Raw genomic sequence first — 17,727 nt, forward strand, 5'->3', positions numbered from 1 at the left:
AGGCATTCTCAAGTGGAAGATGAAAATGTACAATAAGGGCCCAATTTTTTCAAGATTCCTTAATTTGGGGGAATTGGGGCCCCCTGGGGCCCTCTGGGTGGGGCATGGTGCCCAGTTTGAAAAATTGAGATCCTGACCACCTAGGGATGCTACCTGCCAAGTTTGACAAAAATCCATCATGAGGTTTTCAGGAAGAAGATGAAAATGTACAATTCAGGCCTCCATTTGGACCCTTCCAACCACCCCCCCCCCCCCCACCCCCAAGAGGGGCACCCCTGGATCTCCTATGAACAAACTTGAAACTACAGTCATTACTGTACTCACTCATAGTATTATCTCAGCTCTATAACTTCTGATTCTAGAGAAGATTTTTAAAGATTCCTTCATTTGGGGGGTTTGGGCCCCCTGGGGGCCCCCTGGGCGGGGCATGGTGCCCATTTTAACAAATTGAGATCCTAACCCCCTAGGGATGCTACCTGCCAAGTTTGGTGAAAATGGGTCATGGGGTTCTCAAGAAGAAGATAAAAATGTACAATTTAGGCCCCATTAGGACCCCTCCTCACCCCCCCCCCCCCCCCCTGGGTCCAAAGGGGGGCACCCCTGATTCTGCCATGAACAAACTTGAAACTACAGTCATCAATGTGCTAACTCATAGTATTAACCTAGCTCTATCACTTCTGGTTCTAGAGAAGAAGATTTTTGCGGATTCCTTAATTTTGGGGGGTTTGGGCCCCCTGGGGGCCCCCTGGGTGGGTCATGGTGCCCATTTTAACAAATGGAGTTCCTAACCCCCTAGGGATGCTACCTGCCAAGTTTGGTGAAAATGGGTCATGGAGTTCTCAAGAAGAAGATGAAAATGTACAATTTAGGCCCCATTAGAACCCTTCCCCACCCCCCTCCCCTGGGTCCCAAGGGGGGCACCCCTGATTCTGCCATGAACAAACTTGAAACTACAGTCATCAATGTACTAACTCATATTATTAACTTAGCTCTATCACTTCTGGTTCTAGAGAAGAAGATTTTTACAGATTCCTTAATTTTGGGGGGTTTGGGCCCCCCTGGGGGCCCCCTGGGTGGGGCATGGTGCCCATTTTAACAAATTGAGTTCCTAACCCCCTAGGGATGCTACCTGCCAAGTTTGATGAAAATCGGTCTTGGGGTTTTCAAGAAGAAGATGAAAATGTAAAAAGTTTACGCACGACGCACGACGGACGACGCACGACGGACGACGGACGACGGACGACGGACGACGGACGACGCACGACGCACGACGGACGCCGGACGAAGGGCGATCGCAATAGCTCACTTGAGCCTTTGGCTCAGGTGAGCTAAAAAGGAAACCTACTCAGAATGTTATCTCTAAGCATAAACTGGTCTCTGATATCCTACACATATTATTTCAGAAAAAGAAACTTGAATGCTACACACATTATTATTTTTTTTGTGACGTTTATATTGAGGACCATACATGGACAAAATGTAACGTGAGTAACCGTAACGTGAGTAACCACCTTATGTGCACCCCAAGAAAAAACCATGCGTTCATTATTTTTCATACTACATTGTATATACAAAATTTGTCTCCCTACTGTACTTCTTTGAAATGGATATAATTAACTTTCATAAAGGCTTGGTATGAGGACACTTTTCACTTTTGTCGACTTTTCATTTTATGCATGTCCAAATCGTGTAACGTGAGTAACCGACACATTTTCAAGATTTGCCAGGAGCATATCGAAATATCTCAAGTTTTGTTTTTATACAAAGGATACTCAGACTGTATACTTTGTTGTGATAAAAAGTTGTTTGGTTCATATCTATACTAAGGGAGTTACAGCTCCAGGAATGAGTGAAGGTTTTTCCAAGTGTAACGTGAGTAACCGTGGAATAGCCCGTTACCTGGGATTAGCAGAGAATCCTACTTTTTCACTGGCAGCCATACTACAGGTGTACCAAGGTTACCATACAAACAAATGTTATTCTGAAGGTTCATTATTCCAAAGGTTCACTACGTACACCCCTTCATTTTGTTTTCGGATGAACGAACCTTCAGAATAACAAACCCATTTCATTTTCATATAAACAAACCTGACAAACAAACCTTGTATCAGTTTCAGAATTACAAACCATGAGAACAACAAACCTTCAGAATAATACACAAATGTTCAGACTGATAAACCCTTTTTTTATTTTCAGATGAACAAACAGTTACTATACATGTAGACAATACAGAATTTGTGTGTTTCGGAATAATAATGAACCTTCGGAATAACAAACCTCATTTCACTTCATTTTCAGATTATTGGACTTTCGAAACATTTGTAACAAACGTCACCTGCCTTACTGCGTCCTCAACAAGGCTCCATGTCATAAAGCTTTTAAATATGATGTACGTCTTTGACAGATTACCAAAACTTTATTCATAGAAGCTGTACTATTTTGAGGTTGTCAAGTGACATTCTGAAACTAACAAGCTTTCAGGAAAAGTGGGAATCCCCACATGAAGCTAACTGAGAATTAAAGGCGCATAGACCCGGTGGGTGCATGGGCGCTATTGGATGATACTGCCGATCAGCGTTAGCATATGAAGATTGCCAAAGTTGAGCTGTCATCAAGAGTAAAGCGCGTAGGTGCTGCTAGGTAACGTTGCCTTCGTTGTCTTCTCTGCGCATCACGCAGTCTGTAGTGATGCCAGGAAGCGGGCATATATGTGCTTCTTAGAATGACATCACAAAAGAAGTTTGCTAAAGCTGTCATCCCCCTCAGCCGAACTGTGATTGGACCAGTGACTACAGTGGATCGGACGTCTTCGGATTCGTGGAAATGGGTCAAAGCGTAAGCGCTAAAGAGGTGTTGATAACATAGGTCTCTGTAGGAAACTTGCGCCGTGTGCCCACGTACATGTATGCATTCAACTAAACCACTGGGTCTATGTGCCTTTAAGAGATAACACTAGGACTGTCCATCCCTCTGGCCAGAATCAAGAATAACGGAATAATACCCTCCGTAGTCATAGTGAGGTTCGGTTTTTATATATAGCAAGATTATTCATACTCTACACAAAAGAAGTGTATTAATATCTGTCAGGTTTGTTATGACAGATGACAACCGGAAAATATTCTCTTGCACATTAAACAATGGCATGAAAGTGTAAACTTTATAGTACAGTGTATATCTACATGCATATGACACAAACAAAGGACAGTATGGCAAGTTACAGTTAAAAATTACAGTTAAGAGATAAACCAACTTTCAAACAGTGACAACTTCCTCATCATTGGTCAAATTTCACTCAGTTTTCCTTTATTCTGACACTTTTCAAAGCACAACAAAAAATTACGTGCAGGAGAGCAGCTTATACTTGTGTTTGCTTTGCTGTTCAGTTTATTGATTTTCTCTTTTTTTCAGGGGGGGGGGGGTCAAATGTTGATCCATTCAAAGGTACAAAGTCCACACGTACGGGCTGGAGCCACAGAGGCCACAATGTACCATTACAGACCTACATGTACTACACTTTCCTCTACAGAATGATTTTAAGGAATATATCTATCTAAGCATGAATGACTTAGTGCAGCCCCCCCAAAAAAAACAAACAAACAAACAAACAAACAAACAAACAAACAAACAAACAAACAAACACACAAACAAACAACAAACAAACAAACAATATCAACACCAACAAACAAACAAACAATATCAACACCAACAAACAGAACAACCAAAAACAAAATAAAGCAAAAATAATTCACTACTGAAGCACGTATAACATAGGACTGGGACCAGATTGTGTTCAAAGCCCTTGCTGCCATTAAGACAATGCTCACTGCAGTACTAACCAATCAGTTTCCTAAACTTTCCTTGCTGCTGTAGTACAAAATGTAACTTCAGTGTGTTTTTGTAACTACTATACATTCAACAGGCATAAAATCTCTGTGAATGACATGATCTTGTGACAAGCAGGAGACTGAAACCAGAACTGTTGCTACGATAAAATTAAAAAAGGTTCCTGTTCAGCCAGGAGTGAATGATATTATTGTTTACTATTATTTCACCGTCTACCCAGCAATGTAAAACACAGCACTCCCACGACATGCACAACTATTACATCTTATTCCAAATCTTCAATCCCACACCCACATAAGCAATACTAATCATGATGATATATCAAAACCTTTTCAAACAGAAAGTGATATATTATTTCCTTGTAATGATAAATAAAAAAATAATGATATAGGTGTGAATCCTTGACTTTATCATTCAAAAGCATCACTAAGTAATAAAAGTCTCAATATATCATGATTTTTTTGTTTTTGTTTTTTGAACATGTAATAGGTACAGTATATAGGGAGTCAAAAATTGTATAACCAGCGTGTGCATACGTATGCAAATGTATGAACATTACAAACATGTAAGTCTTGCTCAGGCAAAGGTTTTAGCAAACAAATCTTTATGCATGTTGACAAAGAGCTATTTATAACATTAAAGCCAAGAAACTCTATCACACTAGATATACACAAGACACACATACATACATGTCCACACGCATACACAAACACATGAAGACAGCTATTATGCATACACAACCATACACAACAATGATTGCAATGCTGTGATATGACCACTGCTGCCTCTTCCATACACACAAATGATACACAGATATCGTATAATACACACACAAAGACATTTCCATACAGATACAGTGTGTGTGTGTGTGTGTGTGTGTGTATCTGTGGGTATCTGTGTGTACAATACGATGTAGACGTGAATGCCATTTATACATCCGGGTACTGTATATAACTGCAGTGCTTATACAATGTTGTGTGTATTTGTGTGTATGTTGTGTATCTGTGCACGCTAACATGTGTTTTGCGCGCACTGTGAGTGTGTGTGTGGTTGTGTGTCTTGTATGCATGTTTCTGTGTGTGTGTGTGTGTGTGTGTGTGTGTGTGTGTGTGGTATGTGCTTATGCACTGCTGTGTGTGTGTTTAGAAGGTAACTTGAAATACAAATCCCTTATTAAAGGGAGGGATAACAGTGCATGCCCTAAGCACCTTCTTAACCCCAGCATTTATTTAGTACTACATGACAAGTAATCACAATATCATAGAGTATATGTAGATCTGCCTGCAAACAGTACTATACACCATTTAGCGAGTCTAAATTTTTGCAAATCGCGACTTCCAGACAATTTTGCGAGTGGCTAAGTTTGCAATTGTGGAGTACTGTACTGGGCGGAGAAATGTATGCATGTGCGTCACATTCATATCGGGATCAGAGTCATTATTTTTTCGTGTCTTTAATTTCGTGAATAGCACCCGACTCGCGAAATTCATGAAAATAAAATTTTCGCAAGGGTATAATTCTTACCTCTGCCACGGGAGGAGTTTATGTTTTCATTACCATTGGTTTGTTTGTTTGTTGGTAGGTTTGTTTGTCTGTGTGCAAAATAACTCACAAAGTTGAAAACGAATTTAGATGAAACTTGTAGGAAAGGTTGGGAAGGCAACAAGTAACAGATGATTAAATTTTGGTAGTGATCCAGGAATTTTTATAGATTTAATGAAGGATTTTTGATATTTTAGCAGGGAGGGTAAATGAACTTGGGAGTTCAAGCTGCACATTTTTTAGGTTTTCATACGCGCACTGAAATGTGTCCTCTAGTTTCTGCTAGGGTGAGGCGCACCGCGCAGCTGGAAGTTGATGACGTAACAGAAGGCTTCTATATTGGGAAATTGGGCGATTTTCAGCATGAATACGTTTGGGTGGAAATCACTGATCTCTATGGAAGAACAAGATCATTGGTGGAAATTAGCTGCTTGGTGGAGGTCGGCGCTCTCAGACTGCTTCTCTAGTTATGAATTTTACAAATCATTGTTGGGCAGCAGATTTAAAAACACACAAAAATATCGCAAATGGGCATGCATCATTGCACTTATGAGAGCCTCTGTGTCAAATCGCGAAAACAACATCTCACAAAAATGTCTGTGACCTCCTCATTAAAGATCTCTACACGATAATAGCAGCTTTTACAATAAGTCAAAAACATCAGTAATGTAAGAACACCATAAACTTTGTGGTGGGTATACTTTCACAAGTCAAGTGGACTTTGCAAAAGTAGCAATGTGCCAATACATTACCTCCCTACAATACAATGCATACTGTTTCCATGGTGAGAAATCTGCAACTCTACTTCCTACAACAGGATAAAATTGAGTTTTATGTAATGTCACTATGGTTCTTGATGACAAATTTAACCCTTGCTAAATTATCTTACAAGTCCTGATCTGTGACATATCGTACAGTTCTTGTATGTGTCAGAATGAAAAAAAAAACTCACTTGAACAAACTATTCTGATAAAATACTCTTGCACTGGACAATGACTAAAATTCAGAGCAACTTGACATTTTGGTCTTTAAAGTTGGGGGGGGGGGGGGAAGGGAGGAGGGAAGAGGCAAAAGAAACATCCTAAACTTTCAGCACGGTATCAAGTATTTGACTAATGAAGTTGTAGTGCACATGTACAGGAGATCTTTCATTCACAAGTGGGTAATCGCTCTGTCGCATCAGTGCCTCAACGGGTCTTTACTGCAATGGCCGATGATTTGACAGATTAAAGGATGATTTGGTTCATTCATTCACTCTTTTCACACTACACTATCTCTCATCATCTAACATCCTTCATCTCCAATCACCATTTCACATCAGACTTGATGATCATATTACCATCGAGCGAGAGACAAGGAGTACTGTTGACATCCGAGATCCAACATGAATTTAAGGCACTCTTCACCCCCATGATGTAATAACTTATACTTTCTATTCTCATGCAGAAAGAAGGGAGTGGAATTTTCCTTAATATGTAGTCTTGGACTGCTGTGACACATATTTTGATATCATATTCGTAACTTAATAATCTCTCTTGCAATAGGTTCTGCAGTGAGAGTGGGGTAGACTTTCTTGTGTAGGTTATTTATAACTTGTATCATTTATGTCAGCATACAGCATTGTATGCACTCAAATCACAAAATATACCGGTATTCTAAACTATTTGACCTGTATTCACAAAATGGTTTACATTATAAAGTCCATGGTTTATGCACATTTCTTAGGCGTAAAGGCATGTGACAGATTGCTTACATGTACATCCAATAACTGCATGTTGATATATATGTATGAAAAAGGTACAGCTATTTCATGCCTAATTTAGTGCATGGACTAAATTTAAACCATGGTTTCAATTTAAACCAACTTCGTGACTACGAAGCTTTGTGTGTGCTTGGCAGAAATTGCATGTAATGTGGAAGATATGTTAAACAAAGAGAGTATGAATGATTTCTGCCAAAAATGGTCAGCCCTGTCAAAGGAAATTCCATATCAATGTGATTTATGATGAAAGTCCGATTAAAGTCTAAATATCAACAATGTGCATCAACTATACAAACTACCAGGCATTGACAAAGAGGCATTTTTATTCATAAATATCAATCCTTTATAGTGTTTCTACAGAAAAAAAAAATCTTTCAAATGAGCCTTTTGTTTTCTGTGATTCTTAACACATCTTGGAAAATGTGAGTGTCCGTTTCTCTCTGAAATTGACAAAATCTACAGATTGCTTATTGTTGTTTTGTGGATTTAATGAGTATACCATTTCCATCCGATCTTTCTCAAAAGAATATGCAGAAAAATTGCCAATCTAATGATCACAGATGACTATTTCTGCTGCAAAAATTCCCTAGTACTTGATATATGTGCAATACAATCAACCCAAGTAACAAAAGTAAACTACAGTGTACTGTGATCTTCTTCTTTTCTTCTTTTTTTTTTAATCACAAAGTGTGCCTGTATGGGCAGACACTCCAGTAGATGTGTACATATTCCTTTGTGTTCATCAATTGTCTAAAGTAATTTCCTATTTCAAGCTGGACTTTTTAAAGGCATTACACTGGTGCCAGCTACCAATAAAAAGTAAACAGGGAGGATACATTAACTACAAAGGGCTCACATCTGCCATCAAAATAAATGCTCACCTCCTGTGTAACTTACCGGTAAGTACCTGCACAAATCAAATGTAAAACGTGGATTAGTAATTACTTTAGCTTTGTAAGTTGGTACACACATTAACAGTTCAAGTTGCATCATGATTTTTATACTCACCGGTAGTGTGCAGAGTTTTCCATTGATTTTCACTGTCACACTAGTTGGAATGCGGTCATCTTGTTCACAGCTGGTTTCTGCCAAGCAAAATCTGTTAATGATAAACATAGAGAAGTCTTGCATGATCTTTCAATCACAGAGATTAAATAAAGTTTATTTGTCATTTCATTAGTACAATGCCAAAATGTTCAAATTCCCAAAATGAGCTTAGCTCTATCTACTGTACAAGTTGATATTTTTGTGAATTTTGCGAATCACAGTTGGACCGCGAATATAACAACACACAAAAATGTCACCATGCGCTATAAAGGTAATAGTGCACTTAAAAAGGCCTCTGTGTCAATTCGCGAAAACAACATCTCACGAAAATGTCTGTGACCTCCTCATTTGTGAAAATATCAGTACGCGACACAATCACCCGAGTCCCATGCCAGACTCACTCCAGACTAGTGCTACATGCTTTGTGCCGAGACCGTTTAGAGTCCCAATCGTCTAGCGTGAACACAGCAAAACCTTTAAAGGTGTTCTGTGTTTTAGGGCACCCTTTAGAAACGGTGTTTCAGATCTAGAAAGTTATTCCCCAAATTGGTTTGAATAGTCAAATCTGCTCTCAGGTATTTGTGACAAAATCAGTACTGAATGATTCAAAACAGTTCTAGCCTGCACACATTTTAGGAATTCCAAAAGATACTGTAAACTCCTTACAATGGCTGGTGCATATATATCCTGGAAAGATGTCTTTTGCAAAATAAATGCTGATTTTTCCCCCCATGTCAATTTAGCTCAATGCTGATCCTTTCATTACATATTACATTTGTACATCATTAGTAAACTCATCGATACACTGTATCAGCTACAGGGAATAATCTTACTTCTCAAAATTTGATTAGCAGTTTTGATCAATGGGAAAATACTTTCAACACAGTTCTGTGCAGTCCTATGAAAAAAAAAACAAACAAACTGCCACACGCAGGAAATTTTGTACAGCAGCCATCAAAAATGCATAGCAAAGTATGATGTGATACAACGAAAATGATCCCCTGAGCTACTGTATGATATAACACATTTTAGGAATAAAGCATGAACACATGCTCTCTCTCTGGGCTTGCCTGCATAATGATGTGTATACTATCATGCACTTCATTTACACTGCTGTTTTCTCCACAGATACATGTACACTTGTATCTGAAAAAAAAAAAAAAAAAATCATCATCCAATATTAGAGCATATTCTGCCTTGTCTAGAGTGCGCATAAGACGTGCAGAAGTAATCAACTTGTAATGACAACAAATTCTCAGCTGTTCCTGCAAAATGCCTGATTCCCCAGATTTCTGTGCGCAATGTGCAAATTCACATTACCATGCTTGTACCAGGGAGGTGGAAAGAGTCTCTTCTCACCCCCCCCCCCCCCCCCCCCTTGTACAATATTGTACAAAACATGTACATGTAGCAAGTACATATTGTACATGTAGCTTGATAGACTTGTAAACAGCTTGTGGGTAATGACTGACAAAATGGTTGAATTTCTTGGGAAGGAAGGTAGTTTATTTGAAATTCTGAACAATGATACACATTAGAAAAAAAATGAATTTCTCGGGAGGGGATGTATTTGATCTGTGCAAAATGATAATTACATTGGATGGCCTTACTTCATGGACTACGAGAAAATATTGAAAGAAGTTGGGTCTCACAAAGCATGAATTGAAGATTTGTGCAATATGTCACCTTTGAGACTGATTAACTATATACAGACTGTAACTTTGAAGTCATTTCACGCACAATCACCCTCCCCGATGAACATTCACTGCAGGTTTCACAGGCATTTAACAATCACGCCAAGAAATCTCCATACAAAAAAGCTGATTGCAGCATTAACCCGTTGAAGACGAGTCCCAAGAATACTCTGGCAGGTGTCTATGGGAAGTGTGTGTTATAGCAAAATCAGCCTGTCCTCAAAAGGTTAAATGATGATTAAGCAAGTAATCATGAGACAAAAAAACACACACCCATTAGGTCTACCGGTACTCATAATGATTCATTTCACGAAATTTTGATCTTTTTACATGACAGACTCAAAGAAAGCATTAATACCAGGCATTAATACATGATAAAAAAGACTTGACATATTCAGGTTTCATTCTGCCTTTCATATTAGCCACCAGGAAAAGTGATAATCACAGCTTTATGACGGATGTAAAATACGGCACAGAAGCCAATTTATCTACTGTCCACATCACACACCTGAAAACTTACTTCCAATACTTCCTATGAGTTAAACATATCACGAATAAATGACAGAATACAATCAACAGAGATAGTGATGATCATATTCATATACATCTGTATCACAAGTAACTGGGTAACTTGCATGCTAGGCTATTTAAGGACAAACACATACCGGTACTACACACACATGCACTGATAAACAGATATTTTTGGTGTTCTGTCCAGTCCACTACTTCGCCAAGTAGCTCAAACTTGTGACTCACTGGATTAAATCCACCTTGACTACATTACACTGAGTCCCTTTGAGAAAAATGACAAGCAAAATTTTTACTGACTTTGCAAATTCAGGTGGCACTTTCAAGGACATCACTTCGTCGGTGTTTTCACGAACCGACGCTATTTCGATTTTGGTCAAAATTTTCAAAATCGAGATATTGGTACCAAATGAAAGTGCTTTCAAAACTCTACCAAATCCCAAAATTTTAGATCACAAAATTAATTATTCTTAATTTTATCAAAGAAAGAAAAAAACGACGGTACTCGAAATATCGAGAAATTGAGAAAAAGGGGTTTCACGAACCGACGCAGTAAAGATACGCCGGTTCGTGAAACCCGAATTGCTAGGGTGAAGAGCAATGCGGGTTTTACGAACCGTCGCAGTTGTATTATTTTGAGCTTTGTTCAACTTACTGGCCTAGAATTAGGTTTTTGCCCTAATCCAGATCTCAGAGTGAGAACCAAACCTTCTGAAAGATGAATGACGACCTAAGCCAGCCCACTGTCCACGAGTGAAGTGAATGGTAAGCTATAATCCTATCAAAATCATGCTCAAAATAACAGTTTCAGTTGGACTACCATAACCATTAATTGCGGTAGAGTGTAGTCCCATGTATTCAATCGCGTGATGCTTATGAAGCCTAGTCTGTAAACGCCATCCAATTTCAAATTAGATCCCAAATCATATTATTTATAGTTTCTTTTCAACTTATGTCGTTACTTCTGAGACTACTGAGTATTGTAGTCGTAACGTCTGTGTGCAAGACATGCAAGATGTCAGTCTCGAAGACACTCATGGCTATGCCTTGACTTGAGTTGAAAATGAAATCATGAGATTGACAAAGTAGGCCTACTAAACTAAAAAAAAGTAAAAAAGTCTAAAAGTAAAACTCAAAGGAAGAGTAAAGAATAAAGTTAGACATGTTAGACTTTAACTTTCAAGTTTAACTATTAAGTCTAAGTTAAGACTTTACTTGTAATGCCAGTTACTAAAACTAAGATCAGCTGAAGTCTAAGACCAAGTCAAATTAACACAGAGTCTATAGTCTAGCTCTAGATCTACATCTAGACTAGTGGTAATAGTAGGTAGAGTCCACCCATTTTTTCCCCCAATTTTTACTGGTCCATTCCTGAAAAAGTTACTGGTCAGTGTCCAACAGTGATTTTTCCTGGTCAGGGACCGTCGGACCAGTGCCAGTGTGCAGCGTTGGCGTAGATGTCATCTATGACAGTATGTGGTCTAGTGATACTACCTAAACACTACGAGTAGTACTCTACAGGTTAGGTGGCTTTCCTGTACAGTGCAGTGTTATAGTATACTTGTGAATTCAGCCCTAGTACCGTACTGTGTGTAGATATGTGACATTATGTCTAACGTTAGTTCGAGTGGAGTACCTTTGAAGCACAGCGGTGGGGCTTTTTTTCCCTAAAACTTGTGAATGCGGCCCAACCAAATGGCGTTTACATATTTACGCGTGATTGATAGTGATACAGTAGCGCTGTCGATTTCCACAGCAGCCATACATAATCTTTTGTCCTTTCTTCTTTCCTTTTTTCCCTTTGTTCTTTCACCCTTTTTATTCTTGGAATCGAAGGCTTCTAAGAAATGTCCCTCGACTGATTTAACCAGGACTCTTGAGTCCTGGTAGACCTAACCTAACCGAGTAACCGTTAACATTTTGTTAGGCCTAACATAACAGTAACACTGACTTAGCCCTGTATTGACTTTGTCTTTGGCCGACTTACTGAGATGGCGAGTCTAACTCTTTAACGTTAGTCTAAATGTAGTCGTTAGATCTGTCAGTGTCAGTGTCACCGGTTATTGTATGGTGCCATCTCTAACGTACGTTAACAAGTTGATGTTAGTTATCTATGTCAACTTACTGATTCAGTAATAGTGGTACTGTCATCCTGTTGGATATCGCCGCAATATCATTCGTGACGTGTTAATTTCGTGTCACAAAGACAAAAGTTGCCAAGATCTAATAGTATTAGATGTCTAGATCTAGATGTAGTCTAGATCTATAATATATATTTTGTGAACCACTGGTAACTTAAAAGTGAAAGGTCTAGACTTCACTTAGTCTATAATTAGACCAGACATTCATGAGGCAAAGGCCTATTTAGTAGATCTATTATTCTATTTTAACGTCAATTCCTACTAACTCGCCACGTGTTATTCCTAAGGCCAGGGACTTCCGGGTTAGTGATTTTTTTTTCATAAATACCAAACAGCAGACGTGTTTCATTTGCATTCTTGTGCAGACTTCATGAAAATATGTGCAGTATCAAAGAAATATGATGCACATGACAATGCCAGTGTTTTATAGGTGAATGGTTAATACCTTTAAAAGCTGAATGATAATGTAGAGTCTAGGTCTAATTAAGATGTTACAGTCTCTGATAAGAAACAGGTTTGATTGTCATAGACTGTTTCCCAAATGCAGGTACATGTAGTAATATTCAGCTATTTCAATGCAATGCCATGTTTACAAATACATGTAGATTTATATTCATGTGAATGATAATTCAATTTCTACATGAGACATACTAAGTGCTAAACATAATATCTTGCATCAGTAAAATGTGTAAATGACGAGACAATTTGAATATGCATCAAATACAAACAGCAGCATTTTTTGACATTCTTTGATCCTGCATAGGCCTACCATTTTGTTTTATGTTTAATATAAATAGAGCAAAATAATTTCAACTTCAGTTTTGTTGGCTGATTTTTTTTTTTCTTCTCAAAATTAAAGTTGTATCTTGTGCCATGATGTTTGATTTTAATCAAAAGTTCTTAATTTCTTTCTTTTCTTTCAGATGACTGGTGCCATGTAGTAGCGAAGAACTGGACTGTCTCAGAAAAGAAAAGGAAAAGTACAGGGTCGTGTACATCACCAACGGATGTGAATACAATGGTAATGTAGAGTCTAGGTCTAATTAAGATGTTAAAGTCTCTGATAATAAACAAGTTTGATTGTCGTAGACTGTTTCCCAAATGCAATTAGTAATTTTCAGCTTTTTCAAAGCAATGCCTTGTTTACAAGGACATGCAGATTTATTTTATTCATGTGAATAATAATCTAAATTCTACATGAGACTTACTAAGTGCTAGACATAAGATCTTGCATCATTAAAATATGTAAAAGGCGAGACAATTTGAATATGCATCAAAGACGAACAGCAGTATTTTTTTGACATTCTTTGATCCTGTATACCGTTTTGTTTTTATGTTTAATATAAATAGAGCAAAATAATTTCAACTACAGTTTAGTTGGCTGATTTCTTTTTCTCAAAATGAAAGTTGTATCTTGTATCATGATGTTTGATTTTAATCGAAAGTTCTTAATTTCTGTCTTTTCTTTCAGATGACTGATGCCATGCAGTAGCGAAGAGCTGGACTGTTTCAGAGAAGAAGAAAAAAGTACAGCATCGTGCTGATCATCAAGGAATGTGAATACAATGGCTTAGGAAAGAAGACAATCTACAGATAGGATAGAAGGGAGAAATTGGGATGAAGGGCGACAACATAAGGACGGTATATCTACAGTGAAATGTGATTGTAAAGTGGAAACATGAAAGGAGATACTAAGATTGAAGGTGAAAACAATGCATTCCATTCTGTGATGTCGTAATTACAATTTTGCTACACTTTAATAACACTACAGAGAGACATTTATATCAAGGAAAGCTTCATGTGGATATGGAATGTTAGATTTTTTTAAAGTGTTCATTGGTATGTATTTCATGATAATAAATCTTGAAGGTTTTGTGTGGTAATCATAACCTTGTGATAAATCTTGATAGATTTCTAAGTGTACATTGGCAATATTTAGATGATACTGTAATCAGATTAAGTTCTATTCTCCTTTATTCTTTTATTTATTATTTTGTTGTCTTCAACCCACTTTGAATGTGTCAAGTATGATTCTTATAAACATGGGAACATGAACTCCATGTAACTGATAGGACTTATAACAAATTGACATAATTATTCAACCATCACTAGACAGTTCTGTTATAAGATGTTCTTTATCTAACTAAAATTGTAAATTATGATACGTGTATGTTCCCATGCAAACTCACAACAAAATACAGAAATTTGATTTCTTTTAATAATAATTCATTATGTCTCTAAATTTACAATTAAAGAAAGTGATTGCAATAAGGATGTCAAACATTGTATATTAAAATAATAGATTATTCATTTGTCTCCATCCGTAGTAACGCACGCAACTGCAGTGTACATTTTGTAGGCTGCTGTGAAAAAAAAAAAAAATCACAGGCAGCCCAAGCAGGATTCGAACCCACGACCTCTGGATTACTAGACCAGCGTCATAACCACTAGACCACCGGAGTGCCCTGGCGCTACCTTTACACATGAATAATTAAGTATAGAAGGGCTTGGGGGTGCTTCGAAGTTTACTGCTCTTACTAGTATTAAATATGTACATGTCATTTGCAACTCAACTAAAGATGATTAAACACACTGAAATTCTTACTTTAAATGATATTCATAATCTGTTTTTTTTTCTTTAATAGCTTGGGATGTACACTTTATACACTGTATCGGTCTACATTTCGCCTACAATATGGAATTCTTTACTTCGAGACGTTTGTTTTTAACAAACAAAAAATTAAGAGTCCTTTAAAGGTGCTGTAAAACAGTGGTGTTTGTTTGTTTGTTTGTTTTTTGGTGGGGGGGGGGGAGGGGAGTCAACTTAGCCTTGGCCCCTCTCCGCCGTCTTTTTTTTTCTCCTTTAGCTGCATTTTTTTTTAGTCATATGAAAATTCGTCTGCATCCACCCCGTAGTTTTGCTGATGACCTTTCTTTTTAATTATTTTAGCCACACACAATTTTGGCTGAATTTCCCCACCCCTCTTGTGAATTTGCTAGTACATGTACTAAAACACATTCTCAGAATGTGTTTATAGTACTGGTGGATTAAGGATTCACAGGGAGGGGGGGGGGGTCGGCCAAAATTTCTCTTTTCTCATATGTAACAAGCCTACGGGGCGAAAGGCTGATATTATGGGCTTTCTACACACATTTTTAGATGCTAATTATTGGTTAACGTGAGCATGATCATTTATGTTGTGATTAATTTGTTTCCTTATATATGTATGACTTCTATTAGAGACTTAATTGGCTTGGCACTCCTTACATCGACCTATTTTAGACACCCATTTCCTTCTCTCTCTCGTGCTTTTTCTCTACTGTCCTGTGAATAGTGTAACTACATGTACATGCAGTACCTCTTCTCTTTTGTATGATGTACATCAAGTTTTTATCTGAGCATATGGGTGTTGCAGCACTCTCAAGCTTCATGCATATGCAGCAACATCTTTGGGTGTTCATATACATAGTTATGCTTGATATATTAATTTGAGAATGTTATTCTTTCTCTTGTATATGTTCCGTCCGCACTCTATAGATGTAAATGTACGATGTAAGATTTGGTGTGCATGTTCGAACTGTGTTCCTCTTTTTGTGAACACACAAGAACTGATATAATAATGAACTTGAATTACACATATTCTTGAATCTTGATTCCATCTCCATTTGCCATTAGATATGTATTGATTTATGGAGCTCTTCCACAATTGTTATCCTTCCCATTGTCATTACTCATCTCTGAATAATTCAAATTTGATATTTTATTGAGGACCTATGTTTCTTCGATTACATAATGTACCTCTTCAATATATTGCTGCAAAAGGCATAATAAAACATGACCATTATTATATATTTGAAATGAAGCTTGAAATTCTGATACTGTTGATATTTATGTATTTTTAGGAGTTTATCAGTTTCGAAGAGTGCATGCAGGATGAGTTTTATGTTTTTATATGATCAGGTGCAGCTATCATAGAATCTGTTGAGCAGGAAAGAGAAAGATGGAAGATGAGGAATTATGAGTGAATTCGCATGCTAGCCAAATGACAATAATGACACTGATAAAAATTGTGACAAAGTAAATGTCACAAATATGTGGAATAATAAGAAATAAAGAAATTAATATATTATTTCAGAGAAAGAAATAACAGAGTGCATGCATGAGTATGAAAGATGAGTAAATACAAGTAATTATTACTGACTGGCACGTCTTTTTCCCAAGATTTAGCGGTATCCTTCATCTTAGAACAAACATTCATAATTATTATGAAAGAAGTGAACTGAATTTGAATTAAAAATAAGTTAATAAAGTAAAAAAAACAGTAAAAAGTAAAAAATATGAAACACAGTATACCGAGTACATGTATTACCAAATGATAGATGTCCAAATGCAAAAGTGTTAAATAATAATATATCCACAAAAAAAGGGGGGGGGGGGCAAAGAAATCTTTGGAACGATCAACCACAGCTATAATAACAATACATGCGTGTACTAAATGAAGATGAAAACAATGACAACACTCTTTTTAGAGCAATTAAGAGAAACTGGCTTGTATTATCATCTTAATTATCACTAAATGTATTGTAATCATCACAACAATCACTACATGACAATTAATTTCAATTAATAAGGTTATTGTTGATAAGCAGGTATAGCCCTAATAGTATTTGTATGTAAACACATACGAAAATGAAATAGCGACGGTTCGTAAATACACGCGTATTGCACGTTACCTATTGTACAGGCCCTACAGCGCGGGTCTCACGAACCGGCGTAATACAACTTACGTCGGTTCGTGAGACCCGCGCTTAAGTACATAACCTATGGTGCGCGCAAGAAACGATGGATTTACGAACCGACGCAGTGAGTTTGAAGACAGAAATATCGTAAATTTTTTGAATTCACACTAAAATTACACTATGGATAGGAAGAACAACTTCCACTCTCATCACCCTGTCAAAATTTTCACACACAAGACAGGAAAAGTCATTGAAAACGTTGTCTAAAACTTGTGAGATCTTCAAACGCGATTTTCTCAGAATTGCATTTTCGCTCAAAAACGAAATAGCGTCGGTTCGTGAAAACGCCGACGACTTTAACCTGGCTTGAGTGAACTCAAAAAGTGCAATCACAAAATGCTCACAACTTTCTTTTCTTTTATTTTTCTTT

The 17,727-nt window shown here is 37.4% G+C and overlaps 1 protein-coding gene across 2 annotated transcripts in view; it reads right to left on the reverse strand.

The window, feature by feature from the left end:
- Positions 1 to 17,727, reverse strand: part of LOC139712226 (E3 SUMO-protein ligase PIAS2-like) — a 64,553-nt gene that overhangs the window by 35,238 nt on the left and 11,588 nt on the right. For both annotated transcript variants that reach the window (XM_071624064.1, XM_071624063.1), the window contains exon 4: positions 8,156 to 8,246. In XM_071624064.1, coding sequence (XP_071480165.1) covers positions 8,156 to 8,246 — 91 coding nt within the window. The remainder of the gene's footprint in view (positions 1 to 8,155; positions 8,247 to 17,727) is intronic.

The sequence above is a fragment of the Diadema antillarum genome, unplaced genomic scaffold, assembly GCF_040938485.1.
Source record: "Diadema antillarum isolate AM-2024a unplaced genomic scaffold, OU_Dant_1.0 seq00001774_RagTag, whole genome shotgun sequence".
NCBI classification, from domain to species: Eukaryota; Metazoa; Echinodermata; class Echinoidea; order Diadematoida; family Diadematidae; genus Diadema; species Diadema antillarum.